We start from the raw sequence: 15030 nt of genomic DNA on the forward strand, positions 1-15030 counted from the left end.
ATCCGGGATGACGCTCTTAACCTGGAGAAATTCGTCGGGCTCGTCCCCACCGATGATGGTAAACCCGAAGCCCATATTGCTTTTCTTCAGAGTTGTGCTGAGGAAGTTCCCTTTCAGCTGCGAGGCATCCCGGGTGAAGAGGGGTTTCTCTACATGGGTTCAACACAAAGGCAGAGACATGAGATGCTTGGGCTGCCCCGGGGTTGCGCACTCGCGCGCCACATAGACACACACGGACGAAAGAGCTGGGTTTTCGCGTAGTGCAGCAAAAGCAGCAGCAAAGAACAAAGTGGCGCTTGTACAAGTCGAAGCAAAGTAAAAAGTGCAAGCATTTTTTTGAGAGAACCAAGAATATTAGTGAGCTGTTATTATTATTTTTTTCTACGTCAAGCTAAAACCAGCAAGGGAAGGATCCGTTTGTCTAAAGCAGCCTCCCTTTTGGACTCTTCACAAATTCTCTGTTTATTCAGAGCTGGGACTTTTGGAAAAAGTGAAGAATTGTCACGAGCGGGTGAGGCAGATTGTTACTTCTCAATTTAATCAAACTAGCTTTGCAAAACAATTGGAATACGGGCTTCTCAATCACACAGAGTGGGGGGGGGAAGGAAGGGGGGTGGTGTAAAAACCGCATGCAGACGTTGAGATTGTTGTGTTTTCACCTCCCCAAGTGTGAGTTTTAGTCTCTGGCCAGTTCAATTCATCCAGAATCCACTGTCACAGTGGATCCCTTGAAAACGCGGCAAACGGTTAAGCCTCGGCTGAGAAACCCTGGATCAGATCACGGGAAGTGGTGGAAAAATAAAAGCTCGGTGTTCTTTTTTAATTTTTTTTTCCCGGGTTGGGGAGGGGGAAGAAAGAATTCAACACACTACTTTTGATAAAAGTGCAGCCCAGGTAAACAGCAGCACTCGGACGTACCATACAGCCTGTACATTCCAGCAATGTCCCGCCGATATTGAGATAGGTCGCTCACACTACGAGACCTCTTAGGAGCAAGGCGCGGGTGAACGAGTTTGGGCCTAGGTAAGGTTGATGAGGCGTTGTCTACTAATATAAAGGAGAAGAAGCCTCATTCTTTGCATAGAGTCTTAGGTCAATACTTCAGCCCTGCACCAATACAGACTGTCAAATCACCCTGTTCCATTGCGTGCATTAACCTAGTCATCGCCAACATATGCATTCTTCATTTTTTCCCCGCCAAACAGAGCATCACGTCATCTCACGCAGGCTGGCAAGACAAGATAAAGTCCTGCGAGAAAGTCTCTCTCAACTCAATCTGAAAGTGTGTAGTTAAAAAAATAAAATAAAAGAGTTCCCTGAATGGAGCTCAACTCCTGGTCGATACACGTTCACCCCAATGTTTGCGTCCATGGCTCATTGCCTTCTTACTGTAGTTCATCGTTCGCTCTACTTTGATGGCTTCCCACTTAAATGCCAAGCAGATCTGAGTCTCCTTAGCTTTTTCATCCACTGCTACCATGGTCCATTTACTGTGGAATTAACCCATGGAAAAATTCTTCCAGTAGACTCTACATGTATCTCTAGAGCCGTGGTGGTGCAGTGGTTAGAATGCAGCATTGCAGGCTAATTCTGCCTACAGCCTGGAGTTCGATCCTGACCAGCTCAAGGTGGATTCAGCCTTCCATCCTTCCGAGGACAATAAAATGAGGACATAGATTGTTGGGGGCAATATGCTGAAGTTGTAAACTGCTCAGAGGGGGCTAGAAAGCACTATGGAGCGGTATATAAATCTAAGTGCTAGTGCGGTTGCTATTATCTCTGCAGCTCTTTTCAGATAACCAAGGCCAGGTAAATGGGTGTGCCTTTTACCAAAGTGCCATGTGGTTGCTAAGATCTGTACAGATCAAACATTTGATCAGAACTGGGACAAGGGGTAAAAGAAGGGGAAAAAACCCACCCTTTTTTCTTAGGTCCACTAAAATAGAGGTCCCCAACCTTTTGGGCACCAGGGACTGGTTACGTGGCTAAAGGTTTTTCTGCGGAGCGGAGGGGACGTGGTTTTCTGTGCTGCCTGCATCCTGCAGATGCGGCTTTGTTTGTTTGTGCGGACCGGTTGCTGGCATGTCGTGGCCCAGTACTGGTCCACGGACTGGGGGTTGGGGACCCCTGCTCTAAAACAAATAAATAAACATCCTTAAGGCTGCTCTTGGTCCTTAAATCAGGGTCCCTCCTGTGGATGACTGGATTTTGGAAAGAATGAATGAACCCCCTTTTTCATGTGTCAGTCTTGGTCCTTCTTTATCTCATCCTCCATGGTTGCCAGTAAAAGAAAAGAGAACGTACATAATTTAATATCAGTTGCGTACGGAGGAGAACAGGACCCAAAGAATCAATTGAGATCATCCAAGATCCTTGGTGGCGCAGTGGTTAGAATGCAGCATTGCAGGCTAATTCTGCCCAATGCCAGCAGTTCGATTCTCACCGGCTCATGGTTGACTCACCCTTCTATCCTTCCGAGGTCAGTAAAATGAGGACCCAGACTGCTGGGGGCCCATATGCTGACTCTGTAAACCGCTTAGAAAGGGCTGTAAAGCACTATGAAGCGGTATATAAGTGCTATTGCTATCTACCCACTGGAAGTCACTCTCTCCCACTTATTTGCTAAAAAAGACAGTGGAGTTTTGGTGAACTACATTTTGTGATTTTTGCTTCCAAAGATGGCTTGTGCTCCCCTTGGAACTCAACCATCCTTCTCTAGTTGCATCCGGATGACCCTCTTACAATTATTTTGAGTTAGATCTTTCTGCTTCTGCCTAGAAAACCAAATCTTACAGCCAGTTATAGCTTTGTTTTTAAATAGACTGGAGAAGATTTTTTCCCCCCCACGTTAAGCTAGAAAAGGCTTACCACGGCGACATTTAAGAAAAAACTATTTAAACCTGCACTTCTACTCCATTCCTACTGGTTTGGGAATTTTAGGAACTGTGTTCGTTAGCCCAAAATCTTTCAATCTTTTTGGGGAGGGGAAAAAAAAAGAGAGGTTTCCTATATTCACATATTCAAAACACCGTTACAGATATCACACAAAACTTCATGGAGTTGGTCCCGTCTGGCATGTGTACACTGAGGTGATGGTGTACCTCTGAAACTCTGGGCTGGCATAGCCTTGATTCCAAGTTCTGCGTTGGGCATGGTACGCTGTTGTAACTTCCTTTTGGCTTCCAAAACAGGATTTTCAAATTGGGTCCTCCTATTTATGTGGCTGAAAATATAAAGAAACCCATGGTCAACTGGAGTGATCCCTTTTCAAGAACTGCCTCATGAAACCTGGATTGATCGGATCTCAAGGAGAAGACCCTACTTTTTAGGCCAATTAAAGGAGGGGTGATGTCATTGACGCAAAGGCTGAGCAAGATCTGCTCGTGTCTGTCATGACATCGTGACCCAAACGACAGAAATGAGTTTACCTCACAGGGTTGCCCCTTTTACGCCTTAACTGTGTGTCGGAAGGAATTACGTGTCAATTATGTGTAAGGAGCTTTGCCTTCAAAGGCAAGAAAAAGAGCTCAGATATCGGGGCGAAAGGCCAGGTTCATGTGTGAAGGTTCCATTAAAGTGCTTCATTGCTGAAAGCCTATGTACAGGAATCTGCTCAGCTAAGGGCTAGCAATTGATGGGAGTTAGATAAGGATCAACAGAATCCAAGGGGGATTGCACTTAGTTCATTGGCGGCTACATAAGGATTCTAGGCTGATGCCTCTTGTAACTCCACCCCAGGTTTTGCCATCCCTTCTCCTACATATGGAGCATCAACAGCTCAAGTGTGGAAATGCAAGTTGCAGGATGGAGACCTCAAGTAAACCTCAGAGAAGACTACAACGGAGTGGCAAAAAAAAAAAAAAAAAAGACTATGGAGAAGACAACTGCTGTTGCTATCCAGTAGGCATCTGGCAGCTTTTACAGAAGCTGTTGCATACTTAGCTTGTTTAGAAATAGGCCAACAACAAATACACACAAACACAAGGTGCCTAGTTGCCTCCCCAAAGTTCTCAAGACTTGCTTAGTCACCTATCAGTGAGGGAAAGACTTGGTACCAATAACAGATCAGCTCTTTAATTTTTTTTTTTAAAAAAATGAAAACTAAAATATTGGAAATAACAATCGGGCTGTAATCCCAGGGAAAACTGGTAGTCCTCAATTTACAACAGTTCATTTAGTGACCGTTCAAAGTTACAAGGGCAGCGATAAAAGTGACTTGTGACTGTTTTTCACACTTATGGCCTTCGTAGTACTGCCCCCCCCATGATCACGTGATCAAAATTCAGATGCTTGGCAACTGACTCATACTTATGACCGTTGGTGTGTCCCAAGGCCTTCTGACAAGCAAAGTCAATGGGGAAGCCAGCTTCACTTAATAACCGGGTTACTAACTTATCAACTACGGTGATTCATTTAACAACTGAGGCAAGGAATGTTGTAAAATGGGGGCAAAACTTACTGGACAAACGTTTCACTTAATAACAGAACTTTTGGGCTCAATGGTGGCCATGCGTTGAGGACTACTAGCATTACATTTTGTTTGCTACCAGGAATGGCTTTTACCTCAATCTTTCCTTTGGAAATATTTTTTTATCCAATTTCAAAGAGCAAAATAAATCAATAAATTTAATGCTGAGGCGTTTGCGCTCGGTACAGAATTTTAGACAACACACAGATTGTGGCTTTGGAAAAATCCGGGTAATATCCACAAACTGCAGACACCCCCCCCCCCAAAAAAGAGGCAGATTAATAGAAAACCATAGCCAAACACAAAATATGTCTTTTCCAAATCTCTCTACCCATTGTCATCGTCTGTTCCCGTGCCCAACATCTGTCTAATATTTCTGAAGATTTTATGCTTTGCTTGTATTCTGAATCTCGAAAAGATTTTTTTAACCTTCTATTTTTCACCCCTTGCATAGAAATAAAATAGGATTCCAAGAGGGATCTTGGACAGTGGTGGGATTCAGCTGGTTCGTACCACTTCAACAGAACCGGTAGCTAATTTTTTGTTGCCCAGGCCCAGAATGGACTTCCGGAAGTGGCATCCACACACAGAACCGTTTGTCCACATATTTGAATCCCACCACTGATCTTGGAGTCCTAGTGGACAATCACTTAAATATAAGCCAGCCGTGTGTGGCAGCAGCCAAAAAAGTCAATGCAGTCCTAGGCTGCATTAACAGAGGGATAGAATCAAGATCACATCCAGTTTTAGTACTGCTTTACAAAGCCTTTGTAAGACCACACTTGGAATACTGCATCCAGTTCTGTTCAGCACAATTTTTATTAAAAAGATGTTGAGGCTCTGGAAAGAGTACAGAGAAGAACAACAAAAATGATTAGGGGGGCTGGAGGCGAAAACATACAAAGAATTGGGTATATCTAGTCCAGGGGTAGGCAACCTTGGCTCTTTTATGACTCGTGGACTTCAACTCCAAGAATTCCTGAGCCAGCCATGCTGAGGGGAAAGGGAGAGGTTTCCAAGCTGAGCCATGTTGGCTCAGGAATTCTGGGAGTTGAAGTCCAGGAGTCATAAAGCGGCCTAGGGCAGGGGTAGGCAACCTTGGCTCTTTTATGATTTGTGGACTTCAACTCCCAGAATTCCTGAGCCAGCATGGCTCAGCTTGGAAACCTCTCCCTTTCCCCTCAGCATGGCTGGCTCAGGAATTCTGGGAGTTGAAGTCCATGAGTCATATCCCTGATCTAGTCGAATGAAAAGAAGGGCTAGGGGAGACATGATAGCAGTGTTCCAATATCTGAGAGGTTCCTACAAAGATGGGTGGTGGTGGTGGTGTGTCAAACTAATTTTCAAAGCACCTGAAGACAGAACGAGAAACAATGGATGGAAACTAATGAAGAAGAGGAGCAATCTAGAACGAAGGAGACATTTCCTAATGGTGAGAGCAATCAACCAATGCAGTAGCTCGTCTCCAGAAGTTGTCTATGCTCCAACACTAGTATGGGGCATCCTCCTTGAGCAATGGGGTTGGACTAGAAGATCTCCACCTTCCCTTCCAATAATATTCTATGTCTCAAAGGTGCTTTTTCACAAGGCAGCTGGACTTTTTTCTTTTTCCTTTGAAGGCATTTCGCTTCTCATCCAAGAAGCTTCTTCAGCTCTGCTGAAGAAGTGAGTTTTGCTCCCTTTAATGAGCTGAAGAAGCTTCGTGGATGAGAAGCGAAACGTCTTCAAAGAAAAACAGGACAGTCCAGTTTCAGTCCACCTTTGAGACAACCGTGACCTGGACGACTGAGAATCTCCGTAGACATCTATTATCCTATGTTCTATGATTAATCCTTTGGATTACAACCTAATACTAGTCTATTCCTTACATTGAAGCATTTCTTCCTTTTTTTTTTGTACAGACAAAGCATCTGCATCAATGAATCGAGATCTTTTCCTCCACGCACATTACTTTTCTGCTGGCTGTCTCATAGCGCTTTCCATCTGCCTTCCTTGCATCAATGAGTTGCAGCTACTATCTGCTCAGAACGTCCCTTGCTATATCCCATTTGTTCTCTGTGGCCCACCGCATGAATTATAGGGGCTAATCCTTTATAGAAAGTTATATTTTGGATGAGTGATTTATGGCATTGAGCGCATCCCTTTGATCTATTCGCACTCGGATGATCAGTGGTCAATAAGAAAGGCATGGAGTGTGGGATACAGGTGACCTCTCAAGAACAACAATCAGAACTGGCTTTATGAAAGAGAAATTAATAGGTACTAGAATAGTGGTGGCGAACCTATGGCACGTGTGCCAGAGGTGGCACTCAGAGCCCTCTCTGTGGGCACGTGCGCCGTTGCCCCAGTCTCACCTCCTCCCACTGCTCCCTCACCAGCAGCCCCCCCCAGAGAGTCACCCCCAAGCGCGGTCTGCGTAGAGCAGCGCAGCCAAGGACATGGCAGCCAAGCAGCGGGGACAAGACTCCGCCCTCGCACCCTGTCACACACAGATGATGTGGGTGGGCGGGGTGCAGAGCGGGGGTGGGCAGAGAGGTGGGGGCGGGTTTTGGGCACTCGACCTCTAAAAGGTTTACCGTCACTGCACTAGAATGTGGGTTTCGTGAACAGACAACTAATACTTATTTACAGGGAGCGCTCAACTTCTCCACATCTTCCAATCTTGCACTACTTCTTTGAGTTGTTCTATTGTCTCAGTATATAGGTAGTCCCTGACTTACAAACAGTTCGTTTGGCGGCCGTTCAACGTTACAACAGCACTGAAAATTGACTCATGACTGTTTTTCACATTTACGACCTTTGCAGCATCCTCAGGGTCACATCATCAAAATTCAGATGCTTGGCGACTGACTCATATTTATGATGGTCGCCGTGTCCCGGGATCCTGTGATTCCCCTTTTGTGACCTTCTGACGAGCAAAGTCAACCAGGAAGCCAGATTAACCGTGTGACTAACTTAACAGTGGCAGTGTTTCACTTAACAACTGTGGCAAGAAAGGTCGTAAAAAGGAGAGGAAAAAAATCATTTAACAAACATCTCGCTTCGTTTCTGTCGAGGTTCTCATCTCCTTCCGTCTCTCCACTGTGAGAACCGATGAAGCCTCTTGGAGGAGAAGCGAAACATTTTCTTCCTCAAGGAAAATAAAACCCAGTCCAGTTGCCTTTTGAAAAAATCACCTTTGAGACAAACGTCTCGCTTAGCGACAGAATCTTTCAGCTCAATTGTGGTCGTAAGTCAAGGATTTACTCTACTGTACTTGCTGTTGATATGTATTTGCTTTGCTGTCCCCTCCAGGATAACTTGTCTAGATGTTTGGATTAGATCAGAAGCTGTCAGGGACTTTTGCAATTCCTGCAGCAAAATGAATTCCCGCCAATCCTGGCAGGACGATATGTCATGAATGGAACAAGGCAAATATTATAAACATGGTGTCAACAGACATCCCCTCGCGTCATTTTTAAGCTTTTGTCCACGCTGCTAACGTCGGATGTTCTTGCTTTGACAACATATGGAGATGCAGCCTTTTTCTTTCTCAGGCTTTACTCTTAGAATTAGATGATACTGGGGGAGGGGGAGGAATGTGATGGGAGTTAGTTAGACGTAACAATATTGTAATAGTGTGTGAATTCAGGACGTTTGTAATAAAGAGATGATAAGGCATGGCGGGATGAAGAACTGGGCGGAAAGCCTGCATTTCAAACAAATTGGAGAATGTGATTTATGACTGTTAGTTGTAGGAGGGAATTGTGCTTTGATACTATGTGCTGAGGGGAGGGGAAGTCAGACTTTGGCTTGGACTATGTAAGTGTCGATGTGTTGCTGCTCGAATAAAGATTCTTTAAGGTAAACAATGCCTCAAAGTTCTTTGAGGAGTTTCATATGTCGGAACCATAACAGCTTTATTTTGTGACTACAAAGATTGGGAAAGGAGATGGAATCGTTAGTTTTCATTATAGCTGCTTAAGATGGCATTAATTATTATTGTAATGATTGCCCACACAGTGTACCAAATGTTTCGAGGGGAACATTTTTATCCACCTATCCTATGGAGTCCTTCCCAAGGTCCTGGGAGAGGCAGATGTTGTTGTCTCATGGTGTTAAAGGTCTCGTTGGAGGATTTCAGCTGTTCCAAGTCAAGCTGCCTTCCGCAATTCCACTGATGGCAGCTTTGTCAATGCTTTTGTTGTTATTTTGGCGCATCGGAGAATCAGGCAGATGTTCAGACTGGGTTATTCATGACTTTCTTTTCTCCCAGAGAATATTTAAAAAAAAATTGCCCAAGAGGAGGAAAGGAAGCTTATTGATTAAAAAACATCTAAACAAATCCACATCATCTTCATTCAAAGTGATCCGGTAGCAGCTGACAAGCAAGAATTCTGCACTTGTGTATTTAATTTATAGGGCACTCATCTCCCTGATAAGATGACACTGGGCTTTAAAAAAAAAATCAGACTTAAAAAAAATTGTCCCTGGCGTAGGACATCCTGATGCATATATATGTGGGTATATGCATAATTCTGTATTTATTTATTTATTTTTGTCATATTTATGGAGAGTATATCAGAGGTCATCACCCTTTGAGAGCTATATGCAACGAAATTTCATTTTAATGTATGCCGATTAGTCTACATTCAAAGTGACAATAAAATTATTATTCTATTCTATTCTATTCTATTCTATTCTATTCTATTCTATTCTATTCTATTCTATTCTATTCTATTCTATTCTATTCTATTCTATTCCACTCCACTCCACTCCACTTCATTCCATATATTCTATTCTATTCTATTCTATTCTATTCTATTCTATTCTATTCTATTCTATTCTATTCTATTCTATTCTATTCCACTCCACTCCACTCCACTTCATTCCATATATTCTATTCTATTCTATTCTATTCTATTCTATTCTATTCTATTCTATTCTATTCTATTCTACTCCACTCCATTCCATATTTTCTATTCTATTCTATTCTATTCTATTCTATTCTATTCTATTCTATTCTATTCTATTCTATTCTACTCTACTCTACTCTACTCCACTCCACTCCATATTTTTTATTCTATTCTATTCTATTCTATTCTATTCTATTCTATTCTATTCTATTCTATTCTATTCTATTCTATTCTACTCTACTCCACTCCATTCCATATTTTCTATTCTATTCTATTCTATTCTATTCTATTCTATTCTGTTCTGTTCTGTTCTGTTCTGTTCTGTTCTGTTCTGTTCTATTCTATTCTAGTCTAGTCTAGTCTAGTCTAGTCCACTCTACTCCACTCCATTCCATATTTTCTATTCTATTCTATTCTATTCTATTCTATTCTGTTCTGTTCTGTTCTGTTCTGTTCTACTCTACTCTACTCTACTCTACTCTACTCTACTCTACTCTACTCTACTCTACTCTACTCTACTCCACTCCACTCCATTCCATATTTTCTATTCTATTCTATTCTATTCTATTCTATTCTATTCTATTCTATTCTATTCTATTCTATTCTATTCTATTCTATTCTATTCTATTCTATTCTATTCTATTCTATTCTATTCCATGTTGTCTGCAAGGATTTTTTTTTTTATCAACTGGAAAAAAGAATAAATATATGTGATCATCATCTGGAATTCTAGAGTGTATTCATCTACCCCTTCGATTTCATTGTCACTTTTGTAACATCAGAAAATCTTTGGATAACTTGAGCTGCCCATTTTCTTTCCCAAACGACCTGTTTTGAATCCAACTGTACCATAAAAGTGACCACGTCATGCTTCTCTTGAGACTAACGATTACTTCTTGAATGTATATAATGGGATTGTAAAGTAGGCTTAATTCCGCGAAAGAGGTTATCTTAACCCAGAGTTGCATTAACAGCTCTTGCCCCCTTTTGCTCCTTTTCACTTATTTCATTTTCGCGAACTTTTCTTCTGCTCCACTAATGGCCTAAAAATCATGCTGCCAATGACACTTAAAATTACTTTTTTTGAGGGGGGGGGGGGAGAAAGGGAGCAAAAAGTGAGCATTTTCAAGATTTGCACTGAAAAAAAAAAAGCATTATTTTGCAAAGGTGTTTTCAAATCTGCAGCGTTCGTTTAAACCAGTGTTTCTCAACCTTGACAATTTTAAGGCATGTGGACGTCAGCTCCCAGAATTCCACAGCCAGCAATGCTGGCTGTGGAATTCTGGGAGTTGAAGTCCACATGCCTTAAAATTGTCAAGGTTGAGAAACACTGGTTTAAAAGATTGAAGACTGTGTTAAATTTCCATGTAGGACTTGGCAAGACTTCTGGACTTCCATTCCCAGCATGACTGGTTTGAGGTATTCTGGAAGTTGAAGCCCACGAGTCTTAAAGTTGCCAAGTCTGGAGACCGCTGATTTGGATATGAGTATTTTTCTGTGGGGAAAAACATGGGGACAGATTTATTAGGGGATCCGACTTCTAGTAACTTCTAACCACAGGTGCAAAAAAATCTCCTCAGGGTTCTCTTTCCTTTCAGTAGACATGTTTCCACAAGGATTTTTTTAAAAAAAACAACTAACAAAATTACAAAAGAAACACAAGAAGGTGTGCAGAAAAAAATAATGATGAAATGAGACCAAACACTTAGCACAATAACAGTCTTTTAAATTCACTTCAGAATGATAAACAGCCCATTTGTATAAGACATATCTGTACAGAAATAAGGCAATCATCTCAAACTCAACTCCCAAGGATCTCAAAAACAGCCCCCATGCTGGTTTCTTAGGAAAAATACATAAGCGGTCTAACCACTGCCTTTTCTAGGATGGGTATTTCTCCAATTGGATGCTACTACAACTGTTCTAGTCCTCATGCATTAGACCAAGGCTCAACAATTTGTCCAACTTTACTGTTTACGATTTGTGGACTTCAACTCCCAGAATTTATTTAGGGAGGTTCTCAGTCATCCAAGTCATGGTTGTCGCAAAGGTGCTTCCCCCCCCCCCAAAACAACAACTGGGCTTTGTTTTTCTTGAAGACGTTTCACTTCTCATATAAGGTATTTCTTCAGATCAGAACTTGGATGAGAAACGCAACGTCTTCCAGGAAAAACAAAGTCCAGTTGCCTTTTGAAAAAACACCTTTGGAACTTCCACGACTGGCTGAGGAATTCTGGGAGTTGAAGTCCATAAGTGTTGAAGCTGCCAAGGATGGAGACTTGGCAACTTGAAGACTTCAACTCCAGTTCTGAGAGTTGAAGTCCACAGTGGTCATGTTTGGAGACCCCTGCATTAGAAGACAACAGATGCTGATAATTCTTCATTAAAGGTCTACGTGGCACAGGATTGGGGTATTGGCAAGGACGCTTGGCCTCCAGTGATATCTGCCCATCCCATGTGCTCTAATAGGGTGGGAATTCTTGGGGACACTTCCTTGAAGCAACACTACCGATGGGGCTCAGAAGACCTCTTCAATGGAACTCCTGTCCTCTGGAATGGTCTTCTTTGCTTTTACTTCAGCAAGGGATGATTTTTCATTTGGATTTGGGGGAAGAGAGGACTGGAGCTTCGTTCGCTGTCTGGAGCCCCAGCGTCTTGAGTTGGGCGACCATATCACATCAATCAATCAATAAATAAGATGGGACGACAAGAGGACAAAACGAGGCAACTTTTTTCAATGGAAAACACTCTTGAAAAGAGTGTCACAGGTAGCCCTTGACTTGCAACCATTCGTTTAGTGACCATTTCAGCCCTGAAAAAAGTGACATTGGACCGTTTTTCACACTTGACGGCCGTTGCAGCATTGCAGCATCCCCACGGTCACGTGATCAACGTTTAGATGCTTGGCAACTGGCATGTATTTATGACCAATACAGTGTCTGGTCATGTGATCACCTTTGGTAGGGGTCCCCAATTCCTGGGCCATGGCCTATTCCAGGGGTCCTCAAAGTTGGCCACTTTAAGACTTGACCTCAACTCCCAGGATTCCCTAGGCAGCCATGCTTGTGGACTTCAACTCCCAGGATTCCCCAGGCATTCATGCTTGTGGACCTCGACTTCCAGGATTCCCCAGGCAGCCATGCTTGTGGACTTCAACTCCCAGGATTCCCTAGCCAGCCATGCTTGTGGACTTCAACTCCCAGGATTCCCCAGGCAGCCAAGCTTGTGGACTTCAACTCCCAGGATTCCCCAGCTAGCCATGCTTGTGGACGTCAACTTCCAGGATTCCCTAGCCAGCCATGGCTGGCTGGGGAATCCTGGGATTTGAAGTCCACAAGTCTTAAGTGGCCAAGTCTGAGAACCCCTGACCTATTTGGAAAAGCTGCATGAGTGGCAGACCAGCGTTCCTGCACGCATGCAGAGCTTAACTTGTGCGAGTGGAGGGCCGGCGTGCATGCACATGGGCGTAAAGCTCAGCTTGCACAAGTCGAGTTGCGCACGCATGTGGGTGCGGTGGCCCACTGCCTGCGCAAACCTAATTGTGTGTGTGCGCGCATGTGTCCACCAGCCTGCTGCTCACACAGCCTGACTCCCCTTTCCCTTGCCCCAGCCGGGCCGTCAGACCACCAAGATCGGGGATCGCTGACCTTTGGTGAATTTCTGACAAGCACAGTCAATTCACTTAAAACCAGGCTGCAGACTCCCTACGGTCACGTGATCGAAATTCAGACAGTTGGCAACTGACTCAAGATTTTTACGACGGTTGCAAAGTCCTGGGGTCAGGCGTTCAACTTTTAGGACCTTCTGACAAGCAAAATCAAGGGGAGAAGCCAGTTTCACTTAACAAGGTTAACAACTTGTTAACAACTGCAGTAATTCACTTAACAAGGTTATAAAATGGGGCAAAACGAGACAGTGAACAACTATCTAACTTAGCAACAAAAAATCGGGGTTATGTTATTGTTGTAAGTCAAGGACTACCTCTACACTTTTTTCCCCCATTTTTTCCCAGTTGGGCCCTCTCTTTTCTGTTACATCGTAAGGTGTCCAGGGACAACAAAACCCACACTGAACTGCTTTCTTTTTGACATGAAATACCACAGGGGACCTGAACCACAGTTGACTGACACAAGATGAACAGGCCATTAATAAGGGTTTGAAAAAACTTACTCCACATAATAAGTGCCATAAATGGGATCGTCAATTTTCTCCCAGCCGTAGGGCAATTCTGGAAAAGAAAAGGAAGAGGAAGGCTTGTCAAGACATAGAGCAAAGGATGCCATCATTCCTACAAAAATAAAATAAAAAAAAGGATAGAGAATTGTCGTCAACAGGAGAGGAACATTAAACCTAAAGCTCAGGAACCAATGGCAAATTTTAGATGTGCACCTCGGAAGGGAAAATGACTTTGCCGTGAAATGTGCAAGAAACTGACTGGTAACTGCCAGGGAAAAATAAATAGGTTTGGTTGTCTCTGCCCCAGACAGAAGTGGTTAATTTGGGAGTCTCTTGTCCGTGGAAATTGGGAAAGCCTTTGTCACTTTAGTAGGATAATAGCCCGCTTGTACAACACTGGTCTTCTCAGAAATAAGATTGATCCAATCTTAGACATATAGGTAGTCCTCAACTTACAACACTTCACTTGGTGATCGTTCAAAGTTACAACAGCACTGAAAAATTATGATTGTTTCTCGCACTTATGACCACTGCAGCATCCCCATGGTTACATGTTTAAAATCCAGACGCTTGGCAACTGACTCAAGATATTTATGACAGTCCCAGTGTCCCGGGATCATGTGATCCCTTTTTATGACCTTCTGACAAGCAAAATCAATGGGGAAGCCAGATTCACTTCACAGTTGTATTACTGACTTAACAACTGCACTGAACTCTTTATAGCTTTTCAGCTTCTTCGCTGGATGCCTTATTCACAACAATTCTGAAATCAACAACAAGATTTATTTATTTTGTTAAATTTATTTGCTGCTTATCTAACCACTGAGCTACTGTTATTCCTTCCTTCCTTCCTTCCTTCCTTCCTTCCTTCCTTCCTTCCTTCCTTCCTTCCTTCCTTCCTTCCTCTCTCTCTCTTTCTTTCTCTTTCCTTCCTTCCCTCCCTCCCTCCCTTCCTCCCTCCTTCTTTTCTTTCTTTCTTTCTTTCTTTCTTTCTTTCTTTCTTTCTTTCTTTCTTTCTTTCTTCCTTCTTTCTTTTTTCTTTCTTTCTTTCTCTTTCCTTCCTTCCTTCCTTCCTTCCTTCCTTCCTTCCTTCCTTCTCTCTCTCTTTCTTTCTCTTTCCTTCCTTCCCTCCCTCCCTCCCTTCCTCCCTCCTTCTTTTCTTTCTTTCTTTCTTTCTTTCTTTCTTTCTTTCTTTCTTTCTTTCTTTCTTTTTTCTCTTTCTTTCTCTCTTCCTTCCTTCCTTCCTTCCTTCCTTCCTTCCTTCCTTCCTTCCTTCCTTCCTTCCTTCCTTCCTTCCTTCCTTCCCTCCCTCCCTCCCTCCCTCCTTCTATTTAATGACTCCTAGAAGAGCCTCATATCGAAACACTAATTTAATATTTCAACTTTAATGTAATAGCTTCACCTGAGTTTCATTGGGCTCCACAACTAAACATTGCATTCCAATTATATTTGATTAAAGGAATATTACTACTGATTTTAAATTGTTTTTTT

At 42.9% G+C, this 15030-nt stretch overlaps 1 protein-coding gene across 6 annotated transcripts in view; it reads right to left on the minus strand.

The window, feature by feature from the left end:
• Positions 1-14048, minus strand: part of MAGI2 (membrane associated guanylate kinase, WW and PDZ domain containing 2) — a 132945-nt gene extending 118897 nt beyond the window's left edge. For 3 of the 6 annotated variants that reach the window (XM_039354511.1, XM_039354508.1, XM_039354507.1), the window contains exons 1-4: positions 13534-14045; positions 3102-3223; positions 919-1047; positions 1-149 (exon numbers count right to left, since the gene is read on the minus strand). The exon at positions 1-149 is cut by the window's left edge and continues 34 nt beyond it. In XM_039354511.1, coding sequence (XP_039210445.1) covers positions 1-149; positions 919-1047; positions 3102-3223; positions 13534-13649 — 516 coding nt within the window. In that variant the 5' untranslated portion in view covers positions 13650-14045. Of the gene's footprint in view, positions 150-918; positions 1048-3101; positions 3224-13533 lie in introns of all 6 variants that reach the window. The other 3 variants (XM_039354512.1, XM_039354510.1, XM_039354513.1) reach the window with 3 other exon arrangements.
• Positions 14049-15030: the final 982 nt, after the last annotated feature.

This window comes from Crotalus tigris, unplaced genomic scaffold (genome assembly GCF_016545835.1).
Source record: "Crotalus tigris isolate CLP2741 ecotype Arizona unplaced genomic scaffold, ASM1654583v1 scf7180000018553.2237530, whole genome shotgun sequence".
In the NCBI taxonomy this organism is placed as follows: Eukaryota; Metazoa; Chordata; class Lepidosauria; order Squamata; family Viperidae; genus Crotalus; species Crotalus tigris.